This window comes from Arachis stenosperma, chromosome 5 (genome assembly GCF_014773155.1).
Source record: "Arachis stenosperma cultivar V10309 chromosome 5, arast.V10309.gnm1.PFL2, whole genome shotgun sequence".
In the NCBI taxonomy this organism is placed as follows: domain Eukaryota; kingdom Viridiplantae; phylum Streptophyta; class Magnoliopsida; order Fabales; family Fabaceae; genus Arachis; species Arachis stenosperma.
Genome location: NC_080381.1, coordinates 119202095 through 119214992, shown reverse-complemented (window position 1 = coordinate 119214992; position 12898 = coordinate 119202095). Strand labels below are relative to the sequence as shown.

The 12898-nt window shown below is 27.1% G+C and overlaps 1 protein-coding gene across 3 annotated transcripts in view; it reads right to left on the bottom strand.

Annotated features, from left to right (window-relative positions):
- LOC130982707 (lupeol synthase-like) overlaps window positions 1-8453 on the bottom strand; it is a 29882-nt gene extending 21429 nt beyond the window's left edge. For all 3 annotated transcript variants that reach the window (XR_009087194.1, XR_009087195.1, XM_057906778.1), the window contains exons 1-6: window positions 8196-8453; window positions 6955-7140; window positions 6518-6607; window positions 5897-6094; window positions 5188-5272; window positions 4928-5094 (exon numbers count right to left, since the gene is read on the bottom strand). Coding sequence is in view for 1 of the 3 variants with exons in the window: in XM_057906778.1 (XP_057762761.1) it covers window positions 4928-5094; window positions 5188-5272; window positions 5897-6094; window positions 6518-6607; window positions 6955-7140; window positions 8196-8390 (921 nt within the window). In the remaining 2 variants the exon portion in view is untranslated. The remainder of the gene's footprint in view (window positions 1-4927; window positions 5095-5187; window positions 5273-5896; window positions 6095-6517; window positions 6608-6954; window positions 7141-8195) is intronic.
- Window positions 8454-12898: the final 4445 nt, after the last annotated feature.

The window sequence follows — 12898 nt, the reverse complement described above, 5'->3', positions numbered from 1 at the left end:
TCATCAAAGAAGCAAGAAAGAGAAGGTTAAGCAAAAGGTAGAAGTTTAATCATCCATATCAATCTGTATCAAGAAGAGGTCAAAAGTTAAAGGTGATTTCATTTCCTTTTACATGCATCTCATTTTCTTCTCTTCATCTTCAACTCTCTACCACTCCATATTGGGATACATGGTAAAGATGATGTATGTTCTTCACTGCTGTGCATCTACGGTCACAAGTATGTCTTAGGAACCAAGTTGTTTTTCAATGGCCAAGATCTGTGTTCACCTTTGAAAGACTTTTTGTGTTTGCTGTGTTGAGACTTTCGGTCAACAAAGGAGGTCAGAACAAAAGTTCCTAAATTGAGGATAAATGGAAGAAAGTGAACGGCTGGGTTGGTGAAGCACACAACTCAAGGGTTTACCTAGGGGAGAGTGACTCAGCAACATGCAAAGAGATACAAAAGAAGTTGGTTCACCATTCAGAAGACAAGGAGAAAAAATCAGTGTTCTTGAGGTGTATGTTCTGAGAATAGCTCTTTGAAGAAGTTCATCTAACTGGACAGTATTTTCTAGTCAAAGGAGCATTCTGCCAGAATGAAGAACTGAATCAGAGGCTAGCAAATCTGGTTTATTACATAGCAAAGAAACTGTTGAAGAGTCAATCTGCTTCATGTTTTACAGATTATAATTTTCTTTTTAATGTTTGTCTTTTTGTAATTTCTTGAGTGAAAAGGCATAATGAGAGATCTCAAGTAAAAGCCAATGAGTGAAAAGAGGCTGAGTGATACACTTGAGAGAAAAGTCTAGAGTTATTTCAGATTTCTTTAGGTAGATTATGTGTCTTGTATCTTGTACCTGTGAGGTATCCCTTTCTTAGTTGGGTTAGCACTAAGAGTGAAGAGTTAGGTATTTGCATAGCGAAAGTCAAGTTAGGTTAGAACTTGAGTGTGAAAGAATTGTGTCAATCCTGTAGAATTGGTGTATGTAATACTTTAACTATAGTTAAAATTCCACCACTGTTGTGATGGAGACTAGACGTAGGTTGCATTGCACAAGGCAACCTAACCAGGATACATGATGGTGTTAGCTTCTCTCTTTACTTTTCTGTTCTGTTTCTGATATTCACGAGACAAAATAAAATTGTCTCATAAATTTTTCACTGCTGAGTTCAAATAGATTCAGATTGCCAAGTTGTTTTAAAAAGGTTAATTTAGTAACTTAGAAGAAGGTCATAGATTCAACCCCCTTCTCTAAGCCTTCTACAACCTTCACAGAGCATTACAGATTCTTCTATTAAGAAAGCATTTGTAGTTCAAAGCAACAAAAATGTAACCCTTGACCGTTGGCATAAACGCCTGGGTCACAGTTCAATAAAAACTGTACTTTCTATCTTAAAAATATGTGGAGTTTTTGCTCAATTTAATTCCAATTTTGTTCAAATATGAGAATATTGTGCTATAAAAAAATGCATCAATTTCCTTTTACAAAATCTGAATCCGTCTATAAAGCACCATTAGACCTTGTTTTTGTTGATATTTAGGGGCTTGCCTCTATGATATCTAAAAATGGATATAGACACTACATCTTATTTGTGGATGCTCATACAAAATACATAACTATTTTCTTACTAACTCATAAATCTCAGTCACTACAAGCATTGAAAAATTATAAAGTATTTATGAAAATTCAAACAGAATTGAAGATTAAGGCTTTGCAAACTGATAGAGGTATAGAATTCATGTCACACTCCTTCACTCAATTTTTAACTGAACATGATATTATGCATAGAATCTCATGCTCCTATACACATTAACAACAAGGTAGTATAGAGAGAAGACATAGGTATATAACTGAAGTAGGATTGTCACTTATGGCTACTGTTGCATTATCAATATTATTTTGGGAAGACTCCTTTACATCAGTAGTATATATCACTTTTTGAAACTTTATTTGAAAAATTACCAGATTATAAGGACTTTAAAATATTTGGATGTGCTTGCTTTCCTTATTTAAGATCTTCTAACAAAATAAAGTTTGCATTCAGATAAAAAAAATGTTTATTTTTTGGCTATGATAGTAACTACAAGGGTTATAAATGCATGACTAAAGATGAAAAAATTCACTATTCGAGACATGTGATATTTGATGAAACTGAATTTTCTTACAATTTTCTATTTCACAATAAAAACATAGTAGTGAACCAGGATACAGTTAAAGATCTGCCAGCTTTTACATTCAACATTTCACCCAAGACTTCTAACTCTCCCCAAACTCTACCTCTTCTAGATATCTCAGATTCTCCTTCATTGACTACTTGCCTTGACACTCAAATTACTGAGCATACCTCTTCTAGTACTAGTCTTAATCAGAATCCTTCCATCCCAATTTCATGCCTTAAAATTTGTCTACCTTTTGAAAATGCTACAAACACTAGTTCTACTACATCTTCTAATACTCACAATATGCTCACAAGATCAAAAACCAGAAACAATAGACCTCAAGTATTAGCTATAACTTCAGTAGAACCTTATGATTTAATTAACAATAATCTGAAGAATGTTAAACAATATTTTCAGTGTTTACATTGGAAAAATACAATGGATGCTGAAATTCAAGCTTTAGTAAGATGTAACACCTGGGATTTAGTTGAACCACCAAAGTATAAAACTGTTATTAATTCTAAATGGGTATTTGCTATAAAAAGAGATCCGTTAGGCAACATCATCAAGTACAAAGCCAAGTTAGTTGCGAAGAATTTTTTGCAAGTTGAAGACATAGATTACAGTCAAGTATACAGTCCAGTTGTGAGACTTACTACTGTGAGAATTGTAATTACTATAGCTCTATCACGTGGATAGACACTAAGGCAATTTGATTTTGATAATGCCTTTCTAAATGGTATTCTTGAAGAAGAAGTATACATGTTTCCACCAACAGGTTATCAATTTGTGAATGCATCACAAGTTTGTAAGTTGAACAAAGCAATTTATGGATTGAAGCAAGCTCCAAGAGCTTGGTTCAATACTTTGACTGCTACGTTATTATAGTTCGGTCTCACCAAAATCAAAAGTGATATTTCATTGTTTGTTAAACACACTAGTACATCTACCACCTTTCTCTTAGTCTATGTAGATGACATTGTTGTCACTGGAAGTGATACTGGTAAATAGACAAATTTATCTCTGATCGCAATAAAATCTTTTCGCTTAAAGATCTTGGAAAACTTAGTTATTTTCTTGGGTTAGAATTCTCTTATTTAACAAATAGATCTATTCTAGTTTCTTAACAAAATTATGCTCGAGATCTGTTACGATACAAAAAGCCAAAATGGACACTGCAAATTCAATGACTATCCCTATGGTCTCAGCCTTGAAGCTTACATCAAACGGTACTGAGCATTTTCAGGATCTAAAATTGTATAGAGAGATTGTTGGATCACTTCAGTATTTGACTATTTCAAGACAAAATCTTGCTTTCTCTGTGAACAAAATCTCTCAATACATGCACTCGCCAACAATAGATCATTGAAAAGTTGTCAAATGCATCCTCAAATATATTGCAGGTACAGTATGAGCAGGCATTAAATTTTAAAAATGTACTGACTTGAGATTACTTACATTCGCAGATGCAGACTGGGTAGGGGATTTGAAGGACAGGAAATCAATTACTGGCTATTGTGTATACTTAGGAAGTAATTCGGTATCATGGAGAAGCAATAAACAAGTCAAAGTTAGTCGCAGTAGCACTGAAGCAGAGTATAGGAGCATAGCAGCATCACAGTCAGAACTAGTGTTTATATAGCAGCTTCTAAAAGAGCTTCAAATTTCACAACTAATGGCACCTACTATTTACTGTGATAATCAAAGTACTTGCTCATTAGCTGCTAACCCGATCCTTCATACTAGGTGCAAACATATGAAAATTGACCTTCACTGCCTAAGAGAGATGGTGAATCAAAAGCAACTCTATGTCCTTCATATACTCTAGGAATATTTTCACCAAATCTCTCTCATCACCTCTATTTTGCAAATTTTGAGACAAACTTAGAGTGGTTCTTCAACTCACTACTAAGTTTGAGGGGGCTGTGAGTGAATATAATTAAGTGAATTAGTTAGTCTCTATTGGTTTTGATTATTGTTACACTATAAATAATTTCACTATATATATCGTATTACTCTATTATCCAATGCAGGTACTACAATCACAATATATAAGTTTCAGTTTCACTTCCGTGTCTCAAATCTTCTTTTTTAATTTTATTTTTTACGTCAGTAAATGAAAACACTCTCATACTTCTAATTCTTTACTCTATCTCAATTACTGTTACTAATAAAGTTTGTCCAATTGTTTGACACTTCATTAAATTTATACATTTTCATCCCGTTCACCATGAATATGATGGTAAATTTATATCCAAAAGAATGTTTTATAGGGTAGATTATATATGACCCTAAAACCTATGTTTTAAATTAAGCAAAAGCGAGCAAAACTAAAACATAAACAATCAAGTAATTAATAATTTTTGAATAACGATAAATAACCAATTTTTTTCAACTAACATCAGCTAATCTTTTAAAATTATCGTGTTTATCTTAAGTTTCAAACTTTAAATTATAAATTTTTAACCTTAAATCTTAAATTATAAATCTATACACTAAAATTGACTAATTCTAATTAACTAAAATTGATTATCTAGCTATATTTTTTCAAATAAAAAAATATAAGGAACTAACTTTTAGTTAATCATCAACATTAGTCAATTTTAATATTTAGATTTATAATTTAGAATTTAATATTAAAATTTTTTTTATTTAAGGTCTCAAATTTAAAATAAATAAAATATTTTTTTTAAAAATATTTAATGTTGGTTGGAAAAAAGTTAATTGCATAACATTATTAATCAGAAGAAAATAATAAGAAATTAAATTAAAGTTTGTATATTGACCTTAGCAATAGTATTTCTGGCTTTATTCCAGTTGATTTGATCATAAGGTTGGATGTACATTTCTTCCCTTAAAGATTTGATTAAGTCAGTGATGGGAGCCACAAATTTCTTGCCATATACGTATGATAGGGGCAAGTAAACCAAGCGACAACAGTTCAATATGTGACCTATTATCATCATATAAGGAAGTACTGGTCTTAGCAATAATGGTTATGCCAAAAAGAAATTATAGAAACTCAAAATTTTAATCTTGAACGAACCTCCATGGATAGGGCTAGATTTGGGTAGAAGCCATAACTCTGGTGGAAATGGATTGGAACCTGACCACTCATAAACTCCAACCACCTTCCACCAAATCAATTAAGTATACTAAATTATTAATCAACTAATGCTAGCAGTATAAAATTAGTTATTTAAAATCAACTATCAATATAAAATATATATATTAAAATATAAAATACATGATAAAAATAAGATAAATTATACATATATTTATACAAAAAATATATAATGACTGATTTTACACTACAACAAAAATTATTAAAAAGGTTTATCTTATTTAATATATATATTTTTGGCAATTATATATTTGCTATTATTACTATTTGTTATAATGATAATTATAAATTTTTTATCGCTATTAAAAAAGTCTTTATTAGTAACCATATAATTATCACTAAAATCTTTTATCGACAAAAATATAAGAAATTAATATTTAATTATTGATAAATATATTAATGGCTATTTCTATTGTACTAAAGTAATTTTTTTAATAGTGTAATAATTGGTTTTTGGTATACAAATCATATTTTTTGTTATATTAACAATTTAACATGCATGTATATATGTGTTCATTTGTCTAGTAACTATACTAAATTATTAATATTAATTTAACATGCATGTATATATATTTATTTATTACATTCCTCATTAATTGATTAATGTCTTAATAAGTAATAATATCTTTACCGAAGCCCAAAACTTGCCCCACGATGGAATAGCCACTAATCCACCATGGTCAAGTATCCACTTTCTGGATTTGGCCAATGGCTTGTCTTCCTGATCTTCAAGTTTTTCTCCAAGTATTCTCAATGCAATGTAACTCAATCCTGATCCGAACATTGTACTGTGACCCAAAATATGGAATCCCCAGCCACCATCTTCGTTCTGTCTCACCATATATATTGAAAGCATCCAATAACTAATTAATAATAATTGCGAGATAATTAAGGATATTCTCCCTATTTTGTGTCACTTTAGTTTGAATATAATTGACTTTTTTGGATAATATATCAAGATTTGGATAGATTTAGAGCTGATCCAATATAGAGACAAGATGAAATAACAATAAGATTGGGCTCATATTTGAATATTCACATACATAATGGTTGCATAGTAAAGTAAAGATTAAACTTTTTGAGAACTATTAGGTCAATGAAAAAGTATAGAAGCCAATTTTTGAAAAATTATATTTTAAGTTTATAATTTAAAATTTTAAATTAAACATTTATGAATTAACGATAAAAATTGACTCTTTATCGTCATTCTTTTGATAAATATATTTAAAAAAAGATATAGTAAATTGTTTACCTGGTGGTTATACAAATAGCGAATAATTTCCTTCTTATGTTCTGCTCCTAAAACAGCATCCAAGTGTCCCGTAATGTATAGTATCATTACCTGCAACACATACATTTATTTTATCCACAATTAACATTAGTGATTAATATACTTCTTTTTATTCTTCTTATGATGATTTTTTTTTTTGTTTACTAAAAATTGAACTCTAAATAATTTTTTGGATATAAAAATTTTTATATTATGTTATAAAATTATTTTTTTAAAAAATTTAAATTAATAAAAAAAGACAATATAAATAATTATGTCTATAATAATTTCATGGACGATAATCAAATTCCTGATGTTTATTAATGTTGAGTTCACTTTGGGTATATAATAAAAGTATATAATTAATTATAATTATTAATATTCCCAATATTTTAAATAATGGGCATAATTAGGCTCACCAAGGGTTGAATGAAAAACAAAGGGCAAGCTAACTCAGCAGGCCAGTGACCTTGATGTGATTGAATGGATGAAGAGAAAGTGAGAGCTCTTCTCATTGTTGTAAGCAATGCTTCTTCTGTTATCTTCTCTTCTTCTCCCACTTTCACTGCTTCTGGTATTGCTCCACATTTGTTCTCCTTTCTTAGCTGCATGTGTGCGAGTTAAGAAAAAGAAAAAAAAGTTGCTTAACTTTTTAATTTAAAAGCATATAAATTTTTGATTAATTAAAAATATAAAAATATTTTTGATTTTTTAAAATATGAAATATTTAAATTTTTTGTCTAAAATATATAAAAATAAATCGATTTTTTAAAAAAATTTAAATGTCTCACGTTTTAAAAAATGAAAAACGTATTTATATTTTTAATTAGTCGATAATCTATTTATTTTTGAGATAAAAAATTAGAAATTTATTTATCATTTACTCTACTTATTATTAAAGTTAACTTTTTTTGCGGGACAAAAAGTATCTGTGAACTTTATTTTTTAACAATTTTAATGTTACCTACATTATATTAGCATTTTTTATAACAAAAAGATTTAAAATTTTATTTTTATTATAAAAAAACAAAAGATAAAAACAGAAAAAAATTATGTAAAATTTGATACTTCAAACCCTCAAAAAAGAGATTCGTGCCAGAAGAATGTGTTAGAAATTTAATAATTTGTGTTTCTTTATATTTGTTTTATTTTTTTGAATTAATAATTTTATAATAATAATTAAATATGCCGATAAGGATAACTCTCTCTCCTAATAATTGTAACTGGGAATGCTATTGTAACTTGTTTCTAAGAGAGTTCAGGGAATATTATTTTTGTTTTAACAATAAAAAATAAGTTTGACATGTTTTTTAAATAATGAATTAGATAGCTACATACATGTCACAGTTCTCATACCATCTACTCCTATTGACTGATTTGAGAAGAAAATTCAAACGGCAGTTTTGGAAATTTTTTTTTTTTTGAGTTGTTTCATTTTTGAAAAGTAAAGCTAAGAAATTAATATTAAATAATATAATAATTTTGGATACATTAATTTTAATTTTCTTATTTTTAGGGTAGTGTGAAAAAGGAATGTTGTTAGTTTTAGATATATACAATAATAAGAATAAAAGTTGTGTTCTTTAACAATTTTAGAAGTGTTATACATTTGATTTAAGAAATGCTTTTCATTTAAGGGAAGAAGAAAAAAAAAAAAAACCTGCATCTTCATTAATAGGTCAGAGCTCTGTTTGATGGAAAAACGATTTTTTGTGAAGTGTTGACGAAGGGTTTCAAGATGAGCACGTTCTTGTGGTGTTCCTGCATTTGGATCAAACTCCCAATGTTGTCTTCCTATGAAGTTGTTGGCTGAAATCAAGTCCTTTCCTCCTTCCCCAATCTTCAACTTCCACATCCTTCACTTCAATCAAGTTCTCTCCTTCCCCTTTGGTTACCTCACTTATTGACGAGGATGAGATGTATATTGGTATTTATATAGGAAACGACGAGTATCTTTCCTAACATTTATATGCTTAGGTAGTTACATTTATATATCTCATGGTAATCTCCTAAGTAATTACATTTTCATACTTATCATGATTTAATGTGAGTTGAAGTTAAAACCCACATACAATAAAAGCAAAACCAAACCCCTCACCCTCTACGTACAGTACGTGACAATATACAATTAATGAACTTAATTAAAAAATTATTTTTTTTCAACTATCCTTAATTAATATTTTTAAATTCTAAATTCTAATTCTTTAACTACAAAAAATTACTAAAATAGTGATCGATCGATTTTCCGACGCTAAATCGATCGCTAATTCCTAAAAAAACTAAATTGGTCACTAAAACAGTTACTATTTCTAATCTTATAATTATAAAAGTTTACTAATTTCACATTTACTACTATTAAAATTAATTTCATAAATAATTATATTTTCACAAAATATAAAACTCATGCAACAAAGATTAATAAATTGAATTTTTAATGAAAATATTCTATTTAAAGTCATCTTTATACCTATAAATCTTTTATTGTAGTCAAACATAGTGCAATATTTACACTATATGATTATCTTATATCCTTTCTCAGATAACTGTTCCATACTTAGTAAATTGTAATAAAGTTCAAGAGCATAAAAAACATCAAAAATATAACTCAAATAACCATCATTCAATCTAATTTGTATTTGTCTTTTTCTTTCAATAGGGATCTTTGTACTATTACCAAATTTCAATAATAGTTTAACTAATGTATCTAGTGAAAAAAATAAATCTTTTCTGTCAAACATATGATTACTACAGGCATGATCTAGGTATCATATATTTTCATCTTCAATACATGAATTATTTGTAAAAAATAAAGTTTGAGTATTTAATTATTATCAGTATTTTGATGCTGATTTTTTACAACGTATGTTTGATTGTCTTTCATCATTTTGATTCTGCAATTTGTTGCTTTATATCCATACTTTTCACAATAAAACCAGTTGAAATTGGTTCTTTCTTGATAAAAATTACTTAGACCTCTTTTTCGGTTGGTATGTTTAAAATTTGTTCCACCTCTTCTTTGATTAGGTGGTGTAAAATTATTATTACTTCAATGGTTATAATTTTCGCGACCTCTTCCTTTAAAACTTCCTTTACCTTTACTTTAAAAATTGAAACCATAACCTCATCCTTCTTGTATACAGCTTGATTCTGCAACATTATTTAAATGCACCCAATTAACTTTTCAAGACTTCTTAAGTTGATTTTTCTTAACTCTCCAATGCTCTGCTGATGTGCCTTTCTATGATTCTTTGTAACTCTGCAATTGTCATAGTTTTTATATCATGGGGCTCCAGTATCGTAGTCAGCACATGATCATATTTAATTGGCATGGTGTAAAGAATTTTTTCCATCACTTTGCAATTGGGCATATCTTTTTCATGAACTCTCATTTTATTAACAAAATTTGTAACACGAGAAAAATATTGCGTAACAATTTTTGAGCTAGACATATCGTACCTTTTATATTCTTTTCGCAAAGACTGTAGTTTTACTTTCTAAATTTTATCTATGCCTTTATATGATAACTTCAACGTGGTCTATGTTTCTTTTGCATTTTTAGTATTCGCTATTTTGTCAAACATTGTATAATCTATATACACTTTGATAAATTTGAGATAGCATCTGCTCCTTCTTGTAACCCGATTCATTGAAATTCTACATATTTTGAGCTTTCAAATGGGTAGACACAAAGTCTCCCAATAACTGTAGTCAAATTTTCTGTCTAATTTGATATTGGACCACATAATATTAAAAGTGTTTGTCATTGTAATTCTATGAATAAACAACTATGTGAAAATTTTTTTCCACCTCACAAATTTTCAAACACTTTACGCTGAATTAAATCAGCTCTAATACCATGTAAGTATAATACTCATAAATTTATTGATTCTAAAATCATCTACTCACATAAATAACACTATCATATTTTTTATTTCTACAAGTCACTAACATTCACAATAAATAAAAGAACAGAGGAATATTTTTTAATTTTAAAAAACCATGCTTATTTTTTCATTTCTAGGAACACATACATAATCATAAGTACATATGACCTTTATATAAGTAAAGGTTGATGCTAATGACTCTTCTAACTTGTTAATTGACTGTGAATATACTTAACAGACTACTTTTAATTTTGGCTATTTGAAATAAGCAACTTCAGCATTGTGAACAATTTGAAAGTTCTTTAAGCATCCAATATAACTAGCTTCTAGCAAAATCTAACAACGTGATAATTGTTGTATTCAACTGAAATTTTGTTTCATTAATTCTTTTACTATATTTTAACTTCAATGCTCTTCATAAAGATTTCAGTTCATATGAAGTGGTGTAAGTTGATTTATAATTAATAGCAATTAAATTTATTTTTTAAATTAGTCCTTCTATTATTTTTATTGTTGACGATGACAAAATTTATTAATATGAATATTAAGTGACACCATAACACATATTTAGTAATTTTAATTGATGATTAATATTATAAGTTTATGAAATTAGATGAAATCAATTTTAAATTGAGATATTTGTATATCCCAAAGTTTTTTTTAATTTAAAATTGATTTGATGTAATTTTATAAATTTATCATATTAATAGTCAATTAGCTAGGACTGTCAAGTATATATTGTAATTAATGTGATGTTATTTAATATGTTATATTAATAAATTTTAATGTTATCAATAATAAAAGTGACAAAAAAATTAATGTGATTTATTTAATATTTTTAAATAATAAATTTAATTAAAAAAAGCTATTTTAAAAAACGAATGGTACTTTTTTAAGAAAAGAATTTAAACATTTACTCCTTTATTTTGCGGTAGGTGCTGCTATAAAGGACGTCAAGGATCCACATATATAACATCCTTTTTATAGGTATATTCACTCAGTTGCCGTCATTTTCAAAATTAATTAGTTGAATGTCACGATTTAAAGTATATTACTAATACTAATATGTCACTATTTTTATATAATAATTAAATTTTTTATTTTGTGACAGTTTTTATATATAAATTTTAACAATCATACTAGACACTATAAAAAATACCGTTAACAATCATATTAAATATATATTAAAATTAAAAATTAATATAAATTATATATTAAAATATAAAAAATATATATATTAGAAATGAATTAAATCACGTATGTGTTTATAAATAATATATAATAAATAATTTTAATAGCTAAGTTTAGTGTGCTAATAATATTTGATTGTGCTACGTATATACTAAATATAAAATAATACATGTTAAAATATAAATATACATTAAAAATAAATTAAACCACACATGTATTTATACACAAATATATTTTCAAATAATATTTTGTAATTTTAAACCTCCAAAAATAGTTTTATATCTTTGTGATATGTATTTTAAATATTCATCATATGAAAAATTCAAGTATTATTTAAAAATTATTAATTTATACTTATAGAATGTTTAATTTAATTTAATATATTTTAATTTTGTTTATTTAATTACTAAATTGGCTTTATATTTGTGAGTTTAGGATTTTCTTTATTTTAACCGAACTATTGTAATGGTCACATAAAGAGATTAGAAGAGTGGTAAAGTACTTTTTAATTTCATGATGAAATTATGGTAATATGGTATAGACAAATGAGATTGAGTGAGTCTCTCTTTTATTGTATTAGAAGACTAAAAAGAAAGTTAAATGATTATTTTCGATTCAATTTCTATACTATGGTATAAACAAATTAGGTTGAGAAATCATTTTTTTTGTTATATTGCATTAAAAAAATTAAATAAAAAATAAAATAATTCTCTTTGTATTCAATTTTAACATATTTTTTATTTTATTTTTAATTTTAGTTTATTTTTTTCTATTTCAATTCTTATCTTTTTGTTTATTATTAATTTTTTTTATTACTTTGTTACTCAGATATTTGTGTTATCAATAAAAAAGATGCCCAGGTAACTTGAGCAGAGATTGATGAAGAGAAATTCTCAAAGATCAGTAGGTCTAACATTTTAGAAAGTGATGAGCCTAGGCAAAGTTTGATGGTGATTGTTAATGATAATTAAAAAACACTTAAAAATAATTAAAATAGAATAAAATAAATATTGAAAAAAATATTTTAAGCATTAAAGACTAAAATTATATTTTATTATTTTTGTTTTTGATATATGAGTATTATGAAGCTAGATAATGAATAAATATTGTAACTAAATATTTTAAAAGAGTACGTATTATGTTATAATTTTTTAAAATATTTTTCTAAAGAATAATCTTTTCCTATTGTTAAAAAACATTTGTTGGTAGCATGATTTTTTTGTCCGTTCCTCTTAAAAGAAATGGACACCATGAGTATTGAGTAGTACTAAAAAGCGTAGTTGAGCAA